A 23,881-nucleotide genomic window follows, 5' to 3' on the forward strand; every position below is an offset into this window, starting at 1 on the left:
TTGGATGGAATTAATGGGCACATTTGATCGTCTTGTGAAACGAGGTATAAAGCTTATTAAGCTTTTGCCCGTATTTATAGGTATGCTGTTCTTGCTTCTTGCTTGCAAATGGAAGGCCAAAACAACCCTATAGCTAAACCTAACCTATTAAAAATGGGATGCTTAACTATGGGGCAATCAAAAAGCAGGTTCCGAATAATGGTGAAGTCTTACAGTTCGGCCCTATTAATGCGTCTTGGACCTTGCTGCTTGTTCAATATTAAAGTTTAGTCTCTCTCGTTTGCTACGAGGGTATTTTTGGGGAGGATCTCCTGGATCTCCCTACTCAAACACAAAAATCAATTTCTGATGGGGATACTGATCAGTTTTTTTGAGAGTAGTGAGAATCAAGCCTAGCGTAAACGTTTTCCATCCCTATGAATGAGTAGTCACATACTGGAACAATGACGGACCCAGATAAGTGGGATGAGGGATGGTCCGGGGCCGGTTCTCCCTCTTTATTCACTTCAATTCAGTATCTATTCATTACCACTTTTCCCATTCTGAATGCCAATAATGTAACTATGACAACTCATATCTCGTAGCTGAAGCATAGGCCATCAGCGAACAAAACAAATCTTTTTGATAAACCCAGTCCTTCAGTTTATTCTGGGGCTAAAGCTTTCAGACCAGTTGATATTCATTTGCGAATACGAGGCATTGTTTTCGGCAACAACGGGAAGAAGATATAATAGTGTCGATGAAAAAAAATAATCCTAAGAGGAAAACACCTTACTCAAAGTGTCTCCAAGATGCCAAAGTTTTATCTAGTTGATATGACGTACGCGATATACCTTTGCTAATTCGCTAGCCTATACATTGGGTGGAAAAGACAACAATAATATGATACACCAGCTGACCACGTACAGATCCTTAAAGTGAGTCTGCCAGGAAAAGCTATTTTTCATAGACTTTCTATTTTTCATTGGATGAAAAATCATAAATCATGGCAATAACGTGTATCGCAAATAAAATAAAATACAATAAAAACAAACAAACAACATCAAAAGAAAATAAAGCGAAAAAACATTGCACCCATCTTATCTCGATAGCAAACATAGCGACAACGATATCCAAAAAAATGCGGGCTAAAAAAAGTTCAAAATATAAACTTTAATTCTCCGCAGCATTTTGGACATTGCGCTTCTCATAGCCTTTGTTGCGATTTGTAGCCATGGTGATGCTGCTGCAATTTTTTGCCAGAACAAAATCTAATTCGCATTGCGCTGATTATACAGGGTAAGAATCATAGCAACGTTTTATCGCCATCTCATTTATCCTAGTATCTTTCGATTCTAAAGTTATCTTTCTAAGACATCAGACGCTCAGAGAAAAGATAATACAAAAAGTCTTTTTCCAGTTGGAAAATAATGGAAAAATAAAAATGAAAAATAAAAATAAATCGGCGTGCGAACACTAATCGAAGAATGAAAGAAATTTTCTAGTTGACACTAGTTGTATTTCTATTTTGGAACAGCGAAGAATCAATAAATAAAAATAAAATAAAATAAAAAACTAGATTAAATAAGTTTTTCCGATGAAATTAATCCTTCGATGAGTGTAGTAATCCAATACCTCTAAAGCTTGTACTAAAAGCTTTGACTATTCCATCCCTCTTTATTTCAGCGGGTATGTACAGCTGAAAATAGCCGATTTACTTGGTCATAAAATCTTCGATTATTAATTCATTATGCAGGAGTAAGCATTAATGGCAGTATTACGATAATAAGCAAATAGATTGGAGATTAAAGAATATCACAATTGGAAATCAAATGAACTTTGAATCGATCATAAAAAAAGGAAAGAAAGGAAGTTAAAGATAAAATATAAAAAAAAGTTTCTAAATTTTAGAAAATTGAGGGGAAAATAGAAGCAAAAACAAATCAACGTAAAGAGAACAAACTAAGTAAAATAAAAAGGAAAGAAATAGGAGAGAAGTAAAAGACAAAGAAAAGAAGGAAAGAAGAGAAGTGAAGAATAGAAAAGAAAAGCTAAGAGGAAAAAGAAGAAAGTTACGAACACGAGAACGGGCAACTGCAACAAAACGATAGAAATAAAAAGAGATGAAACGAGAAAGAAGGAAAGGAGGCACGTGCGGCAATTTGTACTTTCACACCCTTCCTTTTTCTTGTTAAATTAAGATTTATATACAGAAAAACTGATATCAAACTGACCTATCAAGTAAACCACCGCTCGTTTGTATCGCCGGGTTACCTGCTACATATCCAACTGTATCATTTCGTTTACCAAGAGGACATATTCTTCCGAAAGTCTAGTCAACATTTTAGCGGTTTTTTAAAGCACTAAAGATTTGAAAAAATTCAAACGAATGCTTGATAGATATCAGGAAACTAGGCTGCAATATACAAAGCCGAATAGTGGTCTTTGTATTGAACAATTCTTCCTTCTCATTGGCTGGAAGATGGCATTGGACTGCTTTTGAATAAGTTTTAACTTCTTCTTCGTAAGATGTACAGGCTGTCAATAGCATTAGATATTGTCTAGAGAGGTTTTTGAGATGATATACTACTTGATATGAGCACTCTTAACGAAATGAGAAGTTAAAACAACAAATAAAAGGCTGATTTTTCTAGCGACTAAGAAAGTAATGAATCGATAACGTCACGATAACGTCACAAGGAGAAAAACCAAACGAGATGTGACAGCCATTACTGATCGTTGTATGTCAATCTTACAATCTTGGAGATCGTAAAACGAAAGCGGACACTTTAAGCCACTTTGAATTTCATGAGAATATTGAAAAATATGTCAGTCGTAGTCAGATACTATTAATGATTTTTGAATATCGAAAATCATCCTCTGTCAGTGGTAGATCCGCTCTGTTCTTTATTTTTTCTCATAGTAAGTGTAAACGCTCGCTAGCTTTAGTTTACTTTCCCTTGATTTACAATCTTTTGAAGTCAAAATACTTTGTCTTATTCTATTCTTTATACTTCATTCTTTATACAAAAAAAGCCATAAAATCATCGTGATTACTTACCCCACTTCGCTCTCTGTTCCATTCAGTGATGTGAGAAGCCTTTCTCCAGCAATAATCATTTGAAGCTCTTCCGCTATTCTTCGTCTGAAGACAAAACAAACATTTTAGCGCAAAATTGTATTCAAATCTAAATGAAGTGCTACAGAAAAGGGCTTGAGAAGTGTCGCCCTCGGGCAATTAATAAGTGTATAATTTAGCTGTGTTTATTTGATCCCACAGGCAACACAATGCACTTTAGTACCATTAGTCGGAGTCTTCCTCGTCTTCGAGAACGAATACAGAAATTTAAGACTTGCTGTATGACCAAAAATGGAAGCTTTGGCAGCGATAAAGCTCAAAAATTGAGATTAAGGATCATCGCATCGTAATCCCAATAGTTTCCTTCCACAAATGATTAAAATTAAAAATGGTTTCAAATCTATTTTGATCGCATAAACCTAGTTTTTCCCATGAAAAGTTTAAGACTAACCCGAGGCAATGAAAAGAGAGAAAGAGAAATTTTCAATTCTACTGCTTGAATTGTTAACACTTTTTTCAAGGAGTAAATGTTTTTTGGATCAATCTGAAAAATTCTAGAAAACTTGTAAAAAAAAAGGAGACAATTTTGTTATGTCGATGAGGCAAGCCGTAAGACCAAAAATTATCAATTTTCAATTTCTTCAGTTATTGGAATTACACAGTGCGCCCCATCTAGATGATTCTTTCAGCTGACGCTCAGCTATATTTAGACGCATGTACGCAATTCATCTAAATTTTACAGCAACAAAAGAAATAATTTCAACTTGTTTTATCATAATCTTGGATGCGATAATCATAATCTAGTGTTTTTATTGATCTACTAGAGTCTTGATTAGGAAGTCCTATGATTTCCATATTTTTTCCAGCCATAGTTACGAAATTTATAAACATGGTTATAAACCATGTATTTTACAACATACCATTTATCTTCCTCAAACACAAAGTCTATCTAGTTTATCTCTATCTAGTTTAATTTAATTCGATGTGGACGTACAATTATTAAATTACCAAAAATGATAAAATGAATGCATAAATGCATGAATGAATGAATAAATGAATGAATGAATGAATGAATGAATGGATGGATGGATGGATGGATAGATGGATGGATGAATGAATTTATGGATGGATGAATGGATGGATGGATGGATGGATGGATGGATGGATGGATGGATGAGTGAGTGAGTGAGTGAGTGAGTGAGTGAGTGAGTGATAAATAGGAAAGGAGTGGTCTAAGGGACGGACCATTAGATTTTTGATGGGGGAGGGGTAGTTGGACAATTTATTTTGAGCAGGAATATTTTTTTTACGCCTCATGGCTGTGCAGGAATTTTTTTGAACATAATTTGGATTTTTTTTCTGGCACTTTTCTTATGCACGACTCTTTTATTCATCCTGACGCTGTGCTCGATTTTTTTTTTTTTTTTTTTTTTTTTGCCCAACCCCACCCTACCCCCCCCCCCCCCCCCCCCCCCTCAAAAATCTAATGGTCCGTCCCTAAGAGAGAGACGTCAAATTTAATCTGACAGTAGTATAACCGTCTGTGATGACTGACCACCAAGATTCAAGACATTTTTTTCCCCTAATAAGCAATACACAAATAGCAATCTTCGTCACACTCGATTGTCAATATAAACTGATCATACACTGGTATTTTGAAGTTTAATTATATACTGATAAAAAGTAAACAAATGGAGGTCAATAACAAGGACATACCACGCGTCAAAGAATACCTAGATAGCAAGCATATCTGATTTTAAGAAACTTTACTTCAAATAAAAAAGAACAAAGTAAGACCTTATTAAGAAGCCTAGCAATTTTGCTACAGAAAATTGAATAGATCAAAATCGATAAAGATGTGTAACTGAATTTTAATAACATCTATTTTAAGCTTTATGATTTATATTCATTGAGCCAAATCACACAAAAATTGAAACTGAAATTAGATTACATTGATTTTTGAACGGTATGGCAATGCATTTGCGATTGTCAAATTATCATATTTTAAGAGTATTTTTATGTTGCAAAACCACCGAACGAAAATAAATTACCTATAACCACGTTACGAAACGGTTGTATAAAATTTTGAGCAGGCGCTAGCAAAGTCAGTTCAGTCACGTTGACTACAAGACTTCTGTATTTATCTGGTAGCGACATTCTGTCTATATAATAATGTTAGATTAATAAAGCATATGTTAGTTCACGGTAGCAGCACATAACTTTCCCACTTCAATAATTTCTGTATTCAAAGTGAAATATTTAGTAAAACTATTTTAGGAACAACGACATATACCAGCTGTCATCAAACCGTGAAGGACACGTAACAAATGTAAACACACTTTGAACTTTATTTTTTGAACTTCAAATACTTCAGAAATAATAATCATTTGATAAGTACTTGGTCATACGGTTTGTAAGGAAATAACTCCACAGTAATTCTGTGTAGTTTAGAAGAGATAAACTGTAGTTATCAGCGATAAAAAGTAACCAGTTAGAATACAAGCGTGTAGCACAGCATGAAGCAATAAAAGTGTGTTTCAAAGCTTTTTACCTTTCTTGAAGATGAAGAGTCCTGTTAAATCTTTAAACAATAATATCTTGTGATAAAGTCTAAGGTATACTGCAGTTTGTGGCTTCTTGAAGCTTCTTATCGTCTTCTACACAAAGCTGCCAAACTATTTCTGTCAACCGGAAGGCAACATGCATATGCAAAACACATGTGACAAGATGCATGACAGGGACTGGGCACTGATTGCAGCCCAACCGTAACCAATTTCCTCCTCGACACGTTTCTTTACGTGTAGAAGTTTTCCCGCAAATTAATAATATACTATTACTAGAATCCCCAAGCAGATTTCCTCGATCATGTGACGTTATTATTGCTGCTTTTAGATCATTCCCAAGAAAATGGAATAACAAAAGACACGTCGGCCATGTTGGATGATATAACAAAAGAGACTAATGACGAGTTAGTTACATTCATCCAACATGGCGGATATAAAAACCATCAATAGATCATAAGGGAATACTTTGACGATACGGCGGCTTTCTTGCCAGAGGACTAAACAAAGCAAAGATCACGGAAAATATATAAATTTTTGTGTGTTTGTCATTTCTTTTATGGGTAAATGTAATCGTATGTCCAAACTTTGTGGATTTTCCATCCAAATCGCTGATAAAGTTAAATGAAATGTATGTTCCAAAGACGCGCGTGCTCCGACTATCTCCCTGAACGGAGGTAATAGTGAAAATCTCAAAACATTCATCTTACCACAATAATTGTTGGCTTATATGAAATACTGAAAATCAGCTCACGCGCTCTGGCGCGGTATAATGTTTTCCCATTTCAGACCACTATGTGTCATTCACGGCTGCGCTCGGTTGCACATGAGAAGACACGTGAATATGGATACAATAAAAAAAAGTGGGATTGAAACGTGGTCTGAAATAGGAAAACATTTGTTTGATGGCAAACTCTTAACTTCCAACGCATTTTCCCATATGAAATCTTTATGTAGTTTATAACTGAAATATTCGATTCTGACATGAATTTAACAAGATTGATTTACGGGCGCACTCAATCAAGTCGGCTCTTATCAGTCCCACTTACGATAGTATAGCGTATGTCAAGGAAGTCAAATGTCTTAGGTTCCGTTCGAGTTTTCTTTCTTTTTTTAAAAATATATATGATTGATCGGATTCAGAAGAGAGACCATTTTAGCATAACGAATTTAAAAAACTCTATTTTATAATTAATTTGATGTTTGGGAATTTACTGAAGCAATTTAGTTTATTTTTATATTGTAAAGTGCTTGCAACAACGTTGATTGGTTAAGAAAGGCTGCGATGATACTCAGTATGAAAACAGAATAAATATAGTTACGATCGACCTTTTGAGTGAAGGCCTAAAGCTGTTATATGTACAATGTTTCTTTACCAAAATAAAAATAAAAATAAACTTTCCATTTTATCAATGAAAGGATCTTTGGGCTGATCAAAGTCAGGGCATGTAAACTCAATGGTCGAATTTGAATTCGGTGTGTTAGGCTTTGTGAAGGGAAGAAAACCGGAAAACCCCGGAGAAAACCCTGGAAAGGAGCCTAACCGACCGTGTGTTTTGAAGCTCTGAAGCTCAATAATAGCATATGCAAGATTTTTTTGATAATGTCATACATAATGTCGGATTGATTGAGCACATTTATATAAGCTGGTTAGTCTAGAGAGTTTAGTAATGATATTTCCTCATACTAGATAACACAACTATTATTAGGACCTTTCCTTTATAATCAACATAGATGTCTGCAACTCACTTAAGCAATTAACGGTCAGACCAAATAATAGATTTTTTCCCTGCTTTATATATTTTTTGAATTGAGATTTAATTTCTTTTGTTTTTGTCTTGTTATCGACATCACCGTTGTCACTTTAGCCGTTGATGAACCATGCATCAGACGATCATAATCATGAAGTATAGGCTTTGGATCAGCCCGTTAAGCATTTAGCTCTTACACTGTACTTAGCTATTGTTAAGCCGTGAGCGCGGTATCATCATAGAGTGATTTTACTTGACTCATAGTAAGCATTATACGTAGTAGTAGTAGATATTTGTTTTGTTTTGACTGTTAGTCACTACCTAAACTTTCTTCAAAGGAGTATAACTACCTTTACTAGATATTCACATCACCTTACCTATCTTTCAATAAACTCTAGTAGTGGCGCATAGCGAGAGTACCAAAGTTGGAGGGACCAGCAGACGCGTTTTCGCGCGCTATCAAAAAAAAAAAAAAAAAAAAAAAAAAGAAGAAGAAGAAAAAATCCCGCCAAATCCACAGATAGCTCAAGAAAATAGACTTTAGGCTGGGCTATCGCTCCCCTCCTCCTCCCCCTCCCCGTGCCACGCCCCTAAATTCTAGTAGACCACAACAGGTTGACCTCTAATTTTGGTTACGATCTAGTGCTACTATGATTTAAACTATGATCTAGTACTACATTTAGAGGGATTTTATTTGGCCCGTGAAAAAAATAGTAAAAATAGTATATAGGAGTAGACAGTGCATTGTTTTTAAATCAAAGTGCAGAGTCTTTCAATTTGCAGCTGCATGCGTTGCTTCATATATTGCGAGGATCAGCTCAATATGATAGATTACAACCGCAGTACAAATATATAGTTTACACAATGACTACCATGTTTTTTGACTTTCTTGGGAATGCTTGCAAACCATCAATACAAACTACTTCAAAACATTCGACTGAGATTTCGACTGCTTTATTTGTAATCGTATATATAATTGTAATTTTTTTTTTTTTCGGTAATAGCATTCTGCTGATAAATAAAACTTCTGTATTTGATCTGTTTGAAAAAAAATTCTTCTCATCAAAAACGCATTTCTTCTCATCATGTTTGCCTATGGAAGGTCCTGGAAAAATCTACTCGTAGTTTGCATTACCGCAATATGGAAATCATCATGGCGTCCATCGTAACATAACCTATGCATTATACAACTTTGTTTTACGAGCCAAGTAGAATCGCTCTACTAAATCAGTAGCTCTATCAATTCTCTGATTGTTTCATCAGTTCTATTCAGTACAAGTGAGTAGTTCTAGCCAGTATAGAGTGCTTGTTTAAGTGTTTCCACTCAATGCTAAGTGAAGTTAACTTCTATAACTTTTGTTTTGATTGTGCTCTTGTTCAATATATATTCCTTTCCTTGAATAGAGATATATAATGAGGCGTTATTATCTTATTTTTTAACAACTTCTCCCTTGTTTTGCTGCATGAAACCATCTTCAAACACTTGGGGGTGGCAGGTGGACTGGCGCCCAAAGATTATCAGTAATAGAAATCGCTGCGTTAATCATTGATTTCAGGAAGTGCTTAACTATAGCCGTGAGAACAAAACATATTCAACGCGTTATCGTCCACCCAATTTGGGCAAAGTCAACTCTATTTTGAAGAAACAAAAGAAATTCAGCTATAAAGAATAGTGCCAGACTTTGATGGCTAACGAACACTGAACCAACAACTGGGCTGATCAAAGTCAGGGCTCGGCTCACAGCTCATAGATCGAAAAGAAAATAAGCGTGTCAGGTTTTGCGGAGGAACAAAAACCAAAAATAAATTACTAAATATTTTTAAAATAAAATATACATAAATCATAATTAGGCCAGGTGAGTGAGATCACTGGGGATCAAAAACAACGGAACTCTTGAGACGTGTTCGTGCTCATACGGAGCCATCTTATTGTTTAGTTGAAGGGAAAGACGTTACTAATAAAAATAATAAAATTTTGATGCGTTGTAATATTTTCATTTTGAGATGATTTGACCGTTTATTTTTTAATATTTGCTTTGGCTAGTGACGTCATTATAAAAGATACGCAGGACACTGGGTACTCATGTGACATTAAAACAAGACTAGCAGTTTCTTGGCGCCCAGGCATAGTTTCATGAGTGGGAGTAGTGGAGAGACTGGACAGCTGTTTTTTTTAAAAATATATATGTAGTTCTTCGGTATAAAGGTAAAGTAGTATTCCAGGCAGCCGACGTTGCGCACTTTACCGCCCATATCTTCATCAGTCAATGCTCTGTTTAAGAAGATTTAAAGCTGAAGCTACAATGCAATAATATCGATCTCCATTTGGTTCGCCTTGATTGAAATTGATTTTCCCCTGTAGCTTGATAGGTGAACATCGGTATATATTGGATTTCTTCTCGGCATTCAGTTTCTAATAGCCACTAAAATCAGCCAGCGTTCAACACTTATTCTATTACTGACGTTGACTATGATACTCGCCTTTTACTTTTGGATGATGCGATAAAAATGAACTTCGAAACTTACCATCGGACTTTTACTAATTAGCCGGCAAGAAATGATCAAGTGACTTCAGTCGAAACAAAAGATCAGTGTTGGACATTTGAAAGCGTCTAGTAGGGATGAGTGAGAACAAACTTACCCTCATTTGGACTTTAGATCAAAGCCGCTAAACGAGGTTCTACGTACACTACAATCCCATCTAATGCCACTGAAGGGCACTCACCCTGTAGGACCATTGCTCACAGTATATAGTCAGTAGAGTACTAACTATGGTCAGTAACAAATATTCGGCTCTTTTTCTCTCTGACAGATATTAGGGACCATGTGCGTGCACGTTTTCACTAAACGATTTCCCGTGCGCGCGCCGTCGGCGTTGCTGTGTTCTTTCTAGAACGTTTGCTTGTGCTTAATATATTGACTAGAATAAAATATTTTATAAAATATTTACATTTAGAGCTATACTCATGCAGAGTAATCTAGCTTGCTTCTATGAATAAACTGGAATTGATCTTCCGTCTCTATTCTCTCTCTATTCTCGACCCCGTAGCTACCAGTGATCATTGAGACGATATTCACTGGTCGTAAGAGAAAGTAAAATCACTAAAGTGGAAGTAATAATAAAATGTTGTTTTTTTAGCCTGAAGTTCGTCTTTTCTTTGATATCTAAGTCTAAAATTATAAAACGGTTATTCACCTCAGGCTCAGCGAATATTTGCTGATAATCTCTATACCTTTGATGATAAATCAGTTAAGTAATTAATAAAAATAATTATTTTTTTAAATTGGCACATGGCATTTTACTGCCTTCTGATAGGTTGCTAATCATATGCATGAACAAATTAGAGGCTTGCTGACGCACGAACCCTTGTAAAACCAAGTAGTGTTTTCTTTACTTTTCCTTTCCTTTTCCGAGTGCTCCCTCTTCCGAAGACAAAATTAGTTATAAAAGACAATGGCCCCGTTGCATTGCAAAATAAATAAAAACCTCATTATTGGAATAGACCCTTTGCCAAAATGGCCCGCCGCCAAATAAGTTAAAATCAAACGCTTTGAAAAACCTATACACCAGAACTAGAAAGAACACCTCTTTTTTAGCAACACTAAGGTCCATGTTTTTGACGAGAATAAGAAGCAGAAACGCAAGTCATTCCAGCTTTTCTTGGATCTTGGAATGACCTAACTCCTATTGCATTTCGTCTATCTACTATTGCCTATCGCCTTCAACGATGACAACGTTTATTGAAACAGGTGTATTCATGATTGCATGACCTGCGAGCTAGAAAAGCGTATTCATATATTAGCCAAAAATCATTAAAGCTAAAAAAAATTCGTTCAGTCTGAGATCGCCCATTTCAGATCTCGGAAAGACAACGTTTTTGAATTGATATGTTTATTTATTTCTATGTTTATTTATGCACTAAGATATATGCTCTGAATTCTTTCTTTGAAATCTGAAATTAAGTAAGAAAAGACGATTACATTTCCCCAACAAATCTCATTAAAACACGCAGGGGGGTTTTCCATTTAAAATCGTATCTATTATATTTTGCATATATATCTTTTGTGTTATGTCAATTTATGATTATATAGAAAAACAAAAAAATTCAAACCTCGTCTAAGCTTAGTTTCCGACCACTCTCACTTTCTAGAGCAGTGGTCTATATAATTATTTGGAGACCAAATACAAATCTTGATTTTTCAACACCACTCGATCGAAAACCGGCTGCCGCGACGTTGCGTTCGAGCTCCGTCGACGAGGCCTCAATTGTTTACACTTGAATTCAACAGTGTTATTAATATTCGACTATTCTTAAAACAACACGAATGTTTATATAAACGTAGCTTAGTTTTTATTCATATCACAGGCAAAAATTTTGCTTTCACAGTGGGGCGTTATGAGCAATAACAACTGGGATCGATACAAGGAATATTTTAAAACAATTGACTAAAATTTTCCATATAAATACAACAGTAGTTTCAATGTAACAAATCATTTTGACTCCTCAGTATTAAAGTGATATTAACGGATAGATCTTGGATATTCAAGTTTTCCAATAGTGCTTATGAGGAGTTTCGGTGATCACAGCAAAAAGGGGCAATAACAGTCTGAATTAAAATCACAAGGAAGCCTTCATAAGATCACTTGGTCTAGCAATCCGTGATTATCCTGAACTTTATTCTCTGACAACCAGTATCAGTTTATTCTAAAACCGCCCTTCTTTAAAAGAAAAAAAAAAAAAAAAAAAAAAAAAAAAAAAAGAAGAAAAAAAAAAAAAACCAAAAAAAAAAAACCAAAAAAAAACCAACAACAACAAACAAACAAAGAAATAAAATCAAAAAATAAAATAAAATAAAATAAAATGGTTCGAAAAATAAAAGAAAATAAAATTGTCCCTCGAATACTGAGTTGTATTTTTCTTAAGGAAGACGCAAAAAAAGGATTTCTGGTTTACAAATTAATGATATAAAGAAAAACGATAAAACATACGTAAGGCTGTTGGCCCTGATTCAATGTTAATCTGTAATGAGTTATCTAGAGATGATTGTATTGAACTTGACGTTCAAGTGGTGTGATACCAACCTTAATCCGTAGAACAGGTGCTTTGACGGCTTCGATTCAGCTTAGAAGAACAAAAGTTTCACTGCGGCGCGATTATCAACCTTTCGCTAAATACTAAATCGATTTTGTTTTGATCGAGTCGACGCATAATGCTTCATAAGACACCTGCGTGCAGAAGACTAAGTAGTTTAAAAATTACTACATATAAAATAAGCCGCCCATAATGCTTCACGGGGCTGAATCTGACTTTATTCAATTCAAGTACAATGGTAGCAGTTCCGCGGATGTTTGATTTTGAGGTGACTGTCTACTTTTGGGGGGGGAGGGGGGAGGGGAATTAAGCTTTTTTAAAGTACATAAAGTACATGTTGTAGTTGAGGCTCTTGTCGTTGACCGCGAGGTTCATGTTCACGAGATCTAGATGCTTGAAGGCAGCTATGGTATCTTTATAACTGATTCTATTCAATGGGACAGCACTATTGTCCAGGCCGAACCAGGTTCAGAACTCAGGTCACAGAACGCTTGTTTTTTACGTCGTTGGTGTCATAATGGTTCTAAAAATTATCCGACCTTAACTAGGAAATTTCTGGAGGCGCATATGGAAAACCTTTACAGAATATATTTGAGTTGAGACCGATTGATTAGAAAAAATTAGTTTTTTTGACTATCGAAAGAAAATTTACTTGAAAAAAATTTTTTAATTATTTTTCAACTGTTATAACGGTTTAAATGGTTAAGGGCACAGAATACGTGCTCTATATTTGCGAGACCAACGTGCGCTTGTGATTGTCTTTGAGACATGCATGCGTGTACAAAATCAATAATTGTTCGAGAAAAAAAAATTCTTAAAATTTTAAATGTGAGCCAGAGGTAGGGGGAAGCTGTAAACGGTACAGGCGAGTAGTTATCACGAATAGTCAGGTAGCTTAGTGCAACTGATTTGGGCTTGATCGTGAAAAATGTGATCATAAAATGCACATGTACCTATAGGCCTTGGCGGGGAACTGGTATGCAGGATTCCCAATAAGCCTGAAGCGAGATGACGTTTTACCCCCGTCTCTAGACCATAATCCTTTTCACACTGCATTTGTTCTTTAATGATGACTATTGTTCCTGTATTCTCTAAGAAAACAAAAATTTGAATATGAAAGAATTTTAAAAACTATTATGGTATAGAGTGGGAGGTAAAACGTCATCTCGCTACAGGCTTATTCATTATTCATGACAATGTTATCAAGTGCGCGTTAGGACCCAATCAAGTGATACAACTCATTGAATTAAAATGTCTCAGTACGCATGCTTTTTTCCGTTAACTGCTGCAATTCGAGGATCAGTCTGTTTAGGCTAGTTTTAATTAAAATGTTTCACTACGCATGCTCTTTTATTTATTAACCGCTGCAATGGTAGCTGTAACATAGGTGATTTCAATAATATTCTTTAATAAGATGTGGTGTATTCCTATGTACCTAGTGAGTGTATTTAAACTCTCTGATCTTATTATGCTTTCGATTCATCGTGAGCCTTCTGTCGACTCAATGTGTCTTATAAAGGAGAAGAAATAATGACATCAATTTTGAGTTTTACGTCGGGTTGAATTTACGAGTAAATATAACTCGAGATTGCAATTAGTTTGTAAAAGCGCGTCCCACATGGAAAAGAGTGGCAATGTAGGGTAAGAGATCAGTGATACTATTGCTACATCGGGTTTGCTGGTCATAGCAAGGGGTTAATCATCTATGGTCTAGAGGCCGACTAACCTTTCCCTTAGGCTTCAGCCGAGCTTCCTGACCAGTCTCTGTAATTCCTCCCGGGATAGCGGTGTTGGGGTCGAAATCTCCAGCGTAACCGTAAGTCCGTACGACGGTTCAGCACTCGATGTCTGGAAGTATGGTCCCGGTTAATTTTAAACAATTAATACTAAGAAAGTTTTTTCCCTCACATAAATTAGTTACCTTAGTGGATGGACCGCTAAATGGAATCATCTTAAAAAAGACACGACAAACAGGCCTAAACACGCATGCGCTTCGTACGTCTTTATAAGTCGAAAATTAATCAGTCAAACTAGTTCGATCAGATTTTCATACCAGATTTAGAACAGGAAGATTTTTTGCAGAATGTTTGGTACTACATTTTAGCTTCTTTGGCGCCATTCAACGTATTTGCGCACCTTCAGAGATAAGTTTTGTCAGTATTAGTCATCAGTTTTGTGTTTGCGTGTGGAGGGAGAATCAGTGTTGAACAACCTTCCTGGAGAGGATGCCGATGTTTTCGAAAACAGAAAAACTTGTTTTCTAATAATATCCGAATATAAATATTGACGTGTGGGCGTCACCAATTTTATGCGTCTACTGATAAACGAGCTTATCATGAAGTGGCAAAGCTGGATTACGCGCGTCCACCATTATTCTTTAAACGAAAGCGCAAAATCATCCCTTTTTCATTTAAGTTTATACTCAGTGGATACTGCTATGCATCGAGCTCTGATATAACCTCTGAGCTGATCTAAGTCAGGGAATGACTCACTCGCAGATCGATCGAATCGGTATTTGGCGTGTTAGGTTTCGCGTTTGCAAAGGGAGGAAGACCGAAAAAAAACCCCTAAAATAAATCAAGGCGAGAAAGTTTTAAAACACACTCTACTCACTTCTGACGCCGAATTCAGGAATCGAACTCGAGACCTTAGAGAGTCACCTATGTTATGCCCCACCCTTGATTCAGTTCCAAATATCCCATTTAAGTGTTATTTAGTGCCCTTTTTGAACTGGTTGTCAAAGCATATCAAGTCAGTATCTTCAGCCGTATTTCACCAAACTGAACGAGGTTTTAAGGGTATTTACTCCTGACTTCAGCGCGGTTTACATTGCCTAGGGTTTGGTTGTCAACAAACCTATGATTGAACCCATGAGAATATTTATTATCGGACGCGTCGAAGATTGAAAACTTTGACTGCTACTAGCTTAGACAGCCACGAAAAGTAAAATAATTGAAAGGGAAAAGAAAATAATAGAATGGGAGAGGAGAGGAGAGGGGAAAAGCCTTTTCACTCTGGCCTTTCGAAGCATTACCCAAAACATTCTATTAAAGTAATTTATTTCGTAAATTTACCATATAAATTTAAAAATATCAGTTTTCAATGGTTAACATCAATAAGCTGACGTGATCATGAATAATGAATATGGGGAAAGTCGAATGAAGGCAGAAAATTATAAGGATTAAGTCTTTAAGAAAGAGAAAATCTTGATGATTATTTGTTTTCTAGCAAAACAAATCCTCCATGGCATCATGTTCAAGTTTCAAGAAGTTGGTTGGAGGAGGTATGGAAGTATGGGGAAGAAGAGGAGAGGAGAGGAGAGGAGAGGAGAGGAGAGCAAACTAAAGCAGAGGGTAAAGGAAGGAGAGCTTTGGTGGTGCAGGCAACCAACCACTCGATACTTGACCATAAGCCACTAGAACAATCCTTGATATGAGAAAATCAGCAAAGCTATTAATTATGAACAAATATTAGAACCATTAAAATAGTTGGCACCAATCGATGAAGTATAAAATATTAGTTGAGGAAATAAGGATTCGTACTGACCCAATCTAAATGTAGGAAGGACACACACACACACACACAAAACAAAAGCCATTAATAAGCAGACGATGAACGCCATGTCAAATGCGATCTTTAAGAAATGCAAGGAAAATGTAAACTTAATCTATTAGCTGTCTAACTAGATTAACTTTTTAGTTATTTTAGATAGCTTGTACCTTAGTTCTGAACAATTTTAAAAAAATACCTTTAATCAATGTAAACATTCAGGTACCAAAAATAAATCTATGTCTATGTCTATGTCTATGTCTATGTCTATGTCTATGTCTATGTCTATGAGTACAATTTTCCCAAAACAAGAGAAAGCATTTTGTAAACGAACCCATTGACCACGACAAATGTTTGTTTAAAAATGCGATCCCTTTGGTTAATGTGCGTTCAAGTTAAATGTTCCCTTAAAATTCCAGAAATTCCTCACTTATGGCTATCCGTTGCTGTTGTACGAAGGGTGGATAGCGTTATCCAACGGATAAATTAGTCTTTATCCAGGGCCCAGTTGTACGTACAATCTTATCCAGTGGATAAATTTATTGGGTAACAGCATCGACTTATCCACTGGATAAAGATTTATCCGTCGGATATCGCTATCCACCTTCGTACAACCGGGCCAGTAGATAAATTTATTGGATAACAGCATCGACTTATCCACTTGTACCGGAACATTTGTTTGGCTTTCGTATCCGATTGTTTGCAATCATTCTTAAAATAGTACAAAGACAAAAACGTGGCAACCATGCTGGTGGTATCGAGCAAAAGAAGGTAATTTGAAATACCAATACCACCAACATGGCGGCCATGACGTAACTTCCAAGCTAAGAATATACACGTATTTGAGTCATTGTCATGTTAAAGTATTTTAGCGCATTTTGATTAGCTGAGAGCAGTAGCCATTTCAATGCCAAGGTACCGTATATTTCCAGCTTTACAAATTGAGTGTGTCTTTCATGCATTCCGAAGAATGTCTCTAGCTCTTTTATTGGCTACGTTGATTCGTTCGTCGTTAGATTCAGCCTACGAGAAAAGAAAAATAAATGAACATACAGAAGATGATTGTATGGACTAACAAGCAGAAGCTTTCGTGAAAGCTGAAACCAAACGACCATGCGAGATTCATGCTACTGTACATATTGGTGGCAATGTGTTTGAGTTAAAACGCAAAAATGAATATCGAAAGGAAAAAAACTTTTAAAAGTATTTATTTTATGTCTTATCAGTTAAACAAAAACAATTTCCCTTCACACAAGACAGCATTTTTTAATTTTTACTAGTAAATCAGAATGATTAGATAAAGAAAAAAAAAACATATAAAAGGATCTATCTTTTGTCTTATTAGTTAAACAAAAACAATTTCCCTTCACATAAACCAGTATTTTTTTACTAGTAAATCTGAATGATAAGATAATTTTTAAGTATTTCGAGCAAAATTTACTACCACATACCTTTGCATTGATGCGGTCAATTTGCCTATTTTGGGTCTCTAGTTCATTCCCCATGTCAACTGCCATGGACTTAAGGTTTCCGATGATGTTGGATACTTGGCTATAGATGATTAAGAAACATTGATTACAGGAATTGAATGGCTATAGAATATCAAACTAGAGGCTAGGGTTGAAAAGGTAAGAACAAGACAATGCACAAGTCTCATCTTCAGATTCCTATGAATGAAGATGCCATTTGTAAATATTCATATAACTTACTTTGAACTCATATATATTTTTCTTTTATCATAAAAGCTCTAAAGTTTCTTACCCTAAATTTTCATCCATCTCATCTTCCCTGTCATCATTTGTTATTCTAAAATAATTGAAAACATTTATATTGACATTAATCAAATTAATAGTGTGTTTTGTCACTAATTAGAATTTTCCTAGAATGGCAAATTGGGAAATTTGACAAGTAAATAACATTAAATGAAAGAATGCATAAATGCACGAAAGAATCACTGGATGGATGGATGGATGGATGGATGGATGGATGGATGGATGGTATTTTACCTCTGGATATATCCAGATGAAGGTGCAGATGAACCCTTACTGCCTGACGTAGTAGGTCCTACAAAGAGCAAACATTTTAGATTTAATGTTAGCATTTTTTACTCCTTTATTGTTAACATGCAAATGATCAGGGCTTTTAAGTTTTAATACACTGAAATCACTAAGATGTCAAACAAAAGCAGCAGAAATAAACCTAAAACTTTCAAGAGTATTGCCATTTCTATTCTTTTTGTAGTCTTTGCTTCATGCCATATTGGAATTATTGTTAACATACAAAGATCAGGGCTTTTAAGCTTTGATACACTGCAATCACTACAAATGTCAAACAAAAGCAGCAGAAATAAACCTAAAACTTTCAGGAGTATTGCCATTTCTATTTTCTTTTTTTGTAGTTTTTGCTTCATGCCATATTGGAATTATAGCTGATCAAACCTGGTTGAGTAGAGACAACACCATCTTCACTATAACTTTGCTTGTATGCTTTCTTGTAAGCAGAACTTTTTTCATAATTTTTGCCCCTAAGAAATATTTGATATAAAGTTTGTTAGTAAAAAATATAAATCTATAAGGAATGGCTATTATTCTTCATTTGCACATGATGTCATAGCCACCAACTTGGTAGACTGCAAAGTTGGCAGTCTGTTTTTTTTGTTCATTTTTTGGGGGGGGGAGGGGGAAAAGGAGGCATTCTCTACTACCAATACTGCTTCTGTCGATAGAGTACATGTATATGTAGTAGTCAGTCTATATGTCAAATGAAATAAGTTTAAGATTTATTTTGCATTGTGACTACATTAACCAAGGCTATCCAAACAAATTAAAAATCTAATTTACAGAACACGTTTTTGAGACTGAATACCAGGATGGTGACAAATTCTGGAGTTTAAACTGTTTCTTGCTCACTCCTGATCATACACACACTCTTATAAAATAAAATATATGCTTTTAAAGGAAAATGTGAAAATTTGTGCAGATATAATTGTTTAAATACTCAATTGTGAATTTGGCTAATTTGTATGAATATTTGTTTGCGTGGCCTTGGTTGGAATAGTTGCATGTAAAAGAATTTTCCTAACTAACAGCTGATGTTAACTGGCCTACTCCAAGGACAGACACAATGCCTGCTGACAGCATAAGGTAAGGTTTTAAAGTACTACAAAGCCATGCCCACTTTATAATTGCCCCACCCATTTTCATTGATAAATTACAAACATTACAAGACAGTGTACATGTAGTCTTTAGAATGTGACATTTTGGCTTCATCTTTACCACATAAGAAAACTTGGGCCTATTTCACAATTAGGTGATTATCGTAGTATATCAAAAGCCAAACAATGTAAGGATTTATTATAAAGTTATTATTGATAGTCAAACTAAGAAATCCTTGAACACCTAAAAAATGCCTAGAATGGAAAGTACCATGTTCTGATCAATCACATGCAACAGTTAATTATTAACTGATTGGTCAAAACGCAATGTTTAACATTCCAGACATATTTTAGGTGTTCATGGTTTTCTTAGTTTGACTGCAAATGTGAAAAGCTGATGTCAACTGACCTATTCCAAGGACAAACACAGAGACCACAGCATTTTTCCATGCCAGTAAGATTCCGTTCTGCTTCTTTCATATCAGCATTAATTTGATCAAGTCCTTCTTCGACTCTCTCCAGCTGTTCGCCTTGTTCATCTAACTTAACTAACGTCTTGATACCAATATCTTGTGTCTAAGTACATAGTTATATAACAAGTCAAACAACAAATGCAGTAAATCTCAAAGCTAATATGAACATTGGTTTCCTGCTTCAGAGCACATGTCATCCCCTTGAGTAATATTAATTTGTTTACTTACAATCAATAAGTCATTTTAAAAAGTCATTTATTTTGAATTCTTCATTTTGGCATCATTCAATTTGAACATTCACGATTAAGAACAAAGTCTTCAATATTCAAAAGAAGAATAGTTTGAAAATTTGATTGTTGATTAGGCTACTGCCATTTTCATAAGCATGCAATATTGGTAGCTGTGAGCACGCTCAAATTTGTTTTCTTTGCTGCCATTGTTATCAAAACTAATCAGTCTGTACCTTTCATATTTTTGACTGGTGGCAGTGAAAAGTAAATAAGGTATATATATCTACTGCAGCTAAATGAAGATATAGAACTATAGATAAGTTATAGTGCTTGGGAACGAGGTTATTTCGGGCGAAAGACCCTTGGAATTTTAATTTAAAAATTCGGAAAAATTAATTTCCTACTGCAGCTAAATTTATGTTAACATTTCCATTTAGTCTTTTGAAGTTAAAAATTTGCTTTCAATTCCTAGCTCCACTGTGGCTTAAATGCTACCTGCAATGGGTTAGTAACACTTTAGTTTTTAGAGCAGTCTAAAAAAATTAATGCCTACCTCTTCAGACATTTGCAGCATGCGACGGGTACTTTCCAGAGACTGTTGAAATAAAACATTCAAAAACATTTTTTGGAATATATAATTTGCTCAATGGAAAGGGTTATTAATCACAGGATCTTGCCAATCATTGAAATAGAAATAAAAAAAAACCAACTTCGTTGATCATAGAGGATGACACTTGATAGGAATTTAACTGAAAAATTTTTGGTCCTCTCTTTACATCTAATTGCATGGTTAGGGATGGAACTGTCATTAACGTGGTCATCCAAGTTACATAAAGGTCTAACCATTTGCAGATGTAATTACAAAGGAAGCACCTTCTCCTCAGTTATTTTAAGACCCTGAACATTGGTCCAGCTGGGACTCGAACCACAGCCTACCACAACCTCCAGCACAGCAGACTGACGCTCTTACCAACTGAGCTAACTGGGTGAGGGTCAGCATTCTGATAAGCACTGAATGTTCAATGATAAGCGGTACAACATCGAGGTATGCAAAATGCAACCAAACATTATATTGTGCATGTTTCAATGGCTTTTATCCCTACCTGGTCTGTAACTTGATCGCCTTTCATCTGCATCCTCTCTATCTCGCCCCTCATTCTATCTTCATTCGACATGATGGAGTCCCTAATATCTCTTTCTTATATTTCTAAAAAAAAATAATTTAATAATCAGTAAAATAATCAGTATAATAGTTATATCAGTATAGCAGCTTTGCACCGGCAAGTGATGGCAGCCATGTTAGATGACAGTCAATTCCTGAGAGCAAAGGGATTTTATTGTTCTGCCATCTAACTACAGCCAGCCCAAGCTGTATTATGGGCATGGGCAAGTGATGGTGCAAAACCTCATTTCCATCTCTGTTGAAACCACAAGATGATTATCAGTAAATAAAAAATCAATAGAGATGTTTTATGTTTACAAATATACACTTGCTGAATGTACAATGAACAAGAAATTTCTCATACTGAACTGAGCTTGGCCTAGTTTAGTACTGGAAATTTCTCAATTATTGTACAGTCAGAGTCACTGTGTATATTTATAAACAAAACACTCCTCACATTAGGCATAACTAAAAACCTAATTAAGTGTACCTGGTAGTTTTAAGCTGTTCATCAGAATTTTTTTTGGTGCCAGTCCAAATGTATAACTAGGTACCAACTGGTTGTTTTAGATCGATCGCAGCAAAAACAAAAACATAAGCATTTCTGCTGGCAGCTTGTGACTTCTGGATTGAAAATTGTTATAGTTTTCTCTTCTTAAATAGGAGTAATCAAAATTGGACAGGCATCTTCTTTTTCAAGATATAATTGTCTTTCAGTATCCTTTATTACTCTCATTTTTGACTCAAAACATATATGTATCCAGTATCCCTATTCTCCAAGGAATATGAAAATATACATATGTAGTAAAAAATTCTTTTAACTGACTAATTGTTTTATAATAATGGTTATTTTGATACTGCATTAACTATTCATCACAACAAACAGATATAGCTCAAAAATCGAAATTAGTAAGATATAAAGCACTTGTGTCTGACATTTATGACACACATCAGCCACCACAATCATACTGATCAACAGTTCATAGATTCTATTGGTCCATGAAGATGCTAGTTTGTATTTTCAAACAATAAAATTATTAGGAAAGATTCTATACTCTCTGTAGAGAAACAATTGTTAAACACAACAGTGCTATAATTTTATTTGGTGGCAAAATATTCATCGGAAATCAAGAGGGGAAATATAATGATAATGAACACTATTATGAACCTGGTTATGGCGGCTATGACGGCCACATCAGATAAAACAGAACATTGTTTCTTCAAAATATTCACGGATAATAGGTAGGAGTTCGTCAGATCAATATAAAAAAGCTACTTACATGATTTTTTGGTCAAAAAGAAAGTGAAGCAACCCGCGCCAAACACCATAATATCCACCAACTGCGCCTGCGATGGTACAGCGGATGACTTTGTTAGTGACGTCAACCAAGGAATGACGTCAAACTAACGATGACTCACCACAAGAGTCCAAAGCACTCTTTTGGGACTACTCTCTTTCTCCCTCCTCTATCTTGCCTTTCTGTCTCTCTCTTTCTCAGCTTATCTGATTAATAATGCTCCTTAGTCTCAACACACTCTAAACAGGATTATCTCAGATTGGTGTCAGTTCTGCGTATAGAAGGAAGCCGAGGAGAAGGATAGGGGCGAGGGTAGGGAGCCGAAGGAACTAGCCGGTGTCTTCAAACTGGTGTTTCTATCCCTCTGAAATCTTTTTTGATATCCCGTGCGTGTGTAGCTATTTTTTTAGCTCAAATATAAAATTTTCAAATGCAGTCCATTCACAGTTTCATTGATTTAATACTGATACGCCTCTTGCACGGTTTTGAAAAGAGCAAACAGATACATGCGATAGTAACCGTTCCCCTCGATATGTGGGTGTGCGTTAAATTTTAGCCCTTATGCAAAAACCACACTTGTAAGTCACTAATTATATAATTATGTCAATTAGTTATTTGCAGGTTGAAGAAAACAGCTGGTATCTCTATGAGTTACAGTCACTATCCCGGGCAAGAAGAAAGCCCGCCGGGTTTACCTGGCCTCGAAAGGGTCAGTTATTCTGAGGGCATTGAATTAAAAACGCGGTTTGAAAATGCCACTTCTAAAGACACAGCCAGCTTGTACCTTTTATATTAAACTGAGTAGTGAACGAATTATAAAGGCTGATCGAAACTTGAATGAATCAGACATAACATCCGCTAGGCCCCGGTTCAGGAAGAAATACAAATATTTTCTTTTTGTGTTTTAGATTTCCATTTTAATTTCGTCGCTAAATTACTAGCATTAGTTTTGATATATCCAGTACGGTAAATTATTTAACCATCCGATATGTTAGCAGTGCCGTATCGATTTTTTCCCCCGTTTCCTTTTCAACCAAAGAAAAAGCTTAAGGTCTGATGTCTAAGGACTGAGGAGGCAAATTCTACCTTTTCTTTCGCCAGTAAAGCTAAATCTTGGAAAAGTATAAAGGAAAGTTTACTTGCCGGGTACCTTTGATAAAGAATTAAATTTTATTCAGTAAAATATGGAAAAGTTATACTGTACTTTTTCAATGGCGTTGATGAGGAATTTCGATCGATTTTCAACCATTACAAAGACGCGTTATGACAAAACTTGAAAATTTTAAAGCAAATAACAAAACGACTGTAATTGATGCCTGAGATAAAATCTTGTTTCCTTTATAGTACTAATTACAGTTCCGCATATTGATTATCGGCTTTTCTTTCTTTCCCATGTGGACTCACTTCATAGAAACTTCAGTCATTCCCTGAGCAAAGTATGACCTCTATATCATCTAAACTAACCGGTGAACCTCTTGTCGCTCGGCTGTTCAAGAATTGTTCCCATTTTCTGTCAGCTTCTTCTCCAAGAAAACAACGAAACAAGAACTCA

The 23,881-nt window shown here is 35.5% G+C and overlaps 2 protein-coding genes across 6 annotated transcripts in view; both read right to left on the reverse strand.

The window, feature by feature from the left end:
- Positions 1 to 12,548, reverse strand: part of LOC116295593 (alpha-1A adrenergic receptor) — an 82,197-nt gene extending 69,649 nt beyond the window's left edge. For 3 of the 4 annotated variants that reach the window (XM_089036775.1, XM_031703449.2, XM_089036771.1), the window contains exons 1-2: positions 5,610 to 5,742; positions 3,041 to 3,124 (exon numbers count right to left, since the gene is read on the reverse strand). The gene's annotated coding sequence lies outside the window, so the exon portion shown is untranslated. Of the gene's footprint in view, positions 1 to 3,040; positions 3,125 to 5,609; positions 5,743 to 12,453 lie in introns of those variants that run through there. The other variant, XM_089036772.1, reaches the window with a different exon arrangement.
- A 2,957-nt stretch (positions 12,549 to 15,505) lies between these two features.
- Positions 15,506 to 22,407, reverse strand: LOC116295592 (synaptosomal-associated protein 25). 2 transcript variants are annotated; one of them, XM_031703445.2, is made up of 9 exons: positions 22,312 to 22,407; positions 20,973 to 21,076; positions 20,423 to 20,464; positions 19,576 to 19,742; positions 18,451 to 18,536; positions 18,019 to 18,076; positions 17,774 to 17,818; positions 17,464 to 17,563; positions 15,506 to 17,035 (listed from the first exon to the last, which is right to left on the reverse strand). In XM_031703445.2, the coding sequence occupies exons 2-9, from the start codon at positions 21,042 to 21,044 to the stop codon at positions 16,967 to 16,969; spliced, it is 639 nt and encodes a 212-aa protein (XP_031559305.1). In that variant the 5' UTR covers positions 21,045 to 21,076; positions 22,312 to 22,407; the 3' UTR covers positions 15,506 to 16,966. The 2 variants fall into 2 exon arrangements, with proteins under 2 accessions (XP_031559305.1, XP_031559306.1); XM_031703446.2 differs by lacking the exon at positions 22,312 to 22,407 and adding an exon at positions 21,522 to 21,784.
- Positions 22,408 to 23,881: the final 1,474 nt, after the last annotated feature.

The sequence above is a fragment of the Actinia tenebrosa genome, unplaced genomic scaffold (assembly GCF_029948245.1).
Source record: "Actinia tenebrosa isolate PJP-AT-01 unplaced genomic scaffold, QUT_ActTen_1.0 PGA_scaffold4__44_contigs__length_22323623, whole genome shotgun sequence".
Lineage (NCBI taxonomy): Eukaryota > Metazoa > Cnidaria > Anthozoa > Actiniaria > Actiniidae > Actinia > Actinia tenebrosa.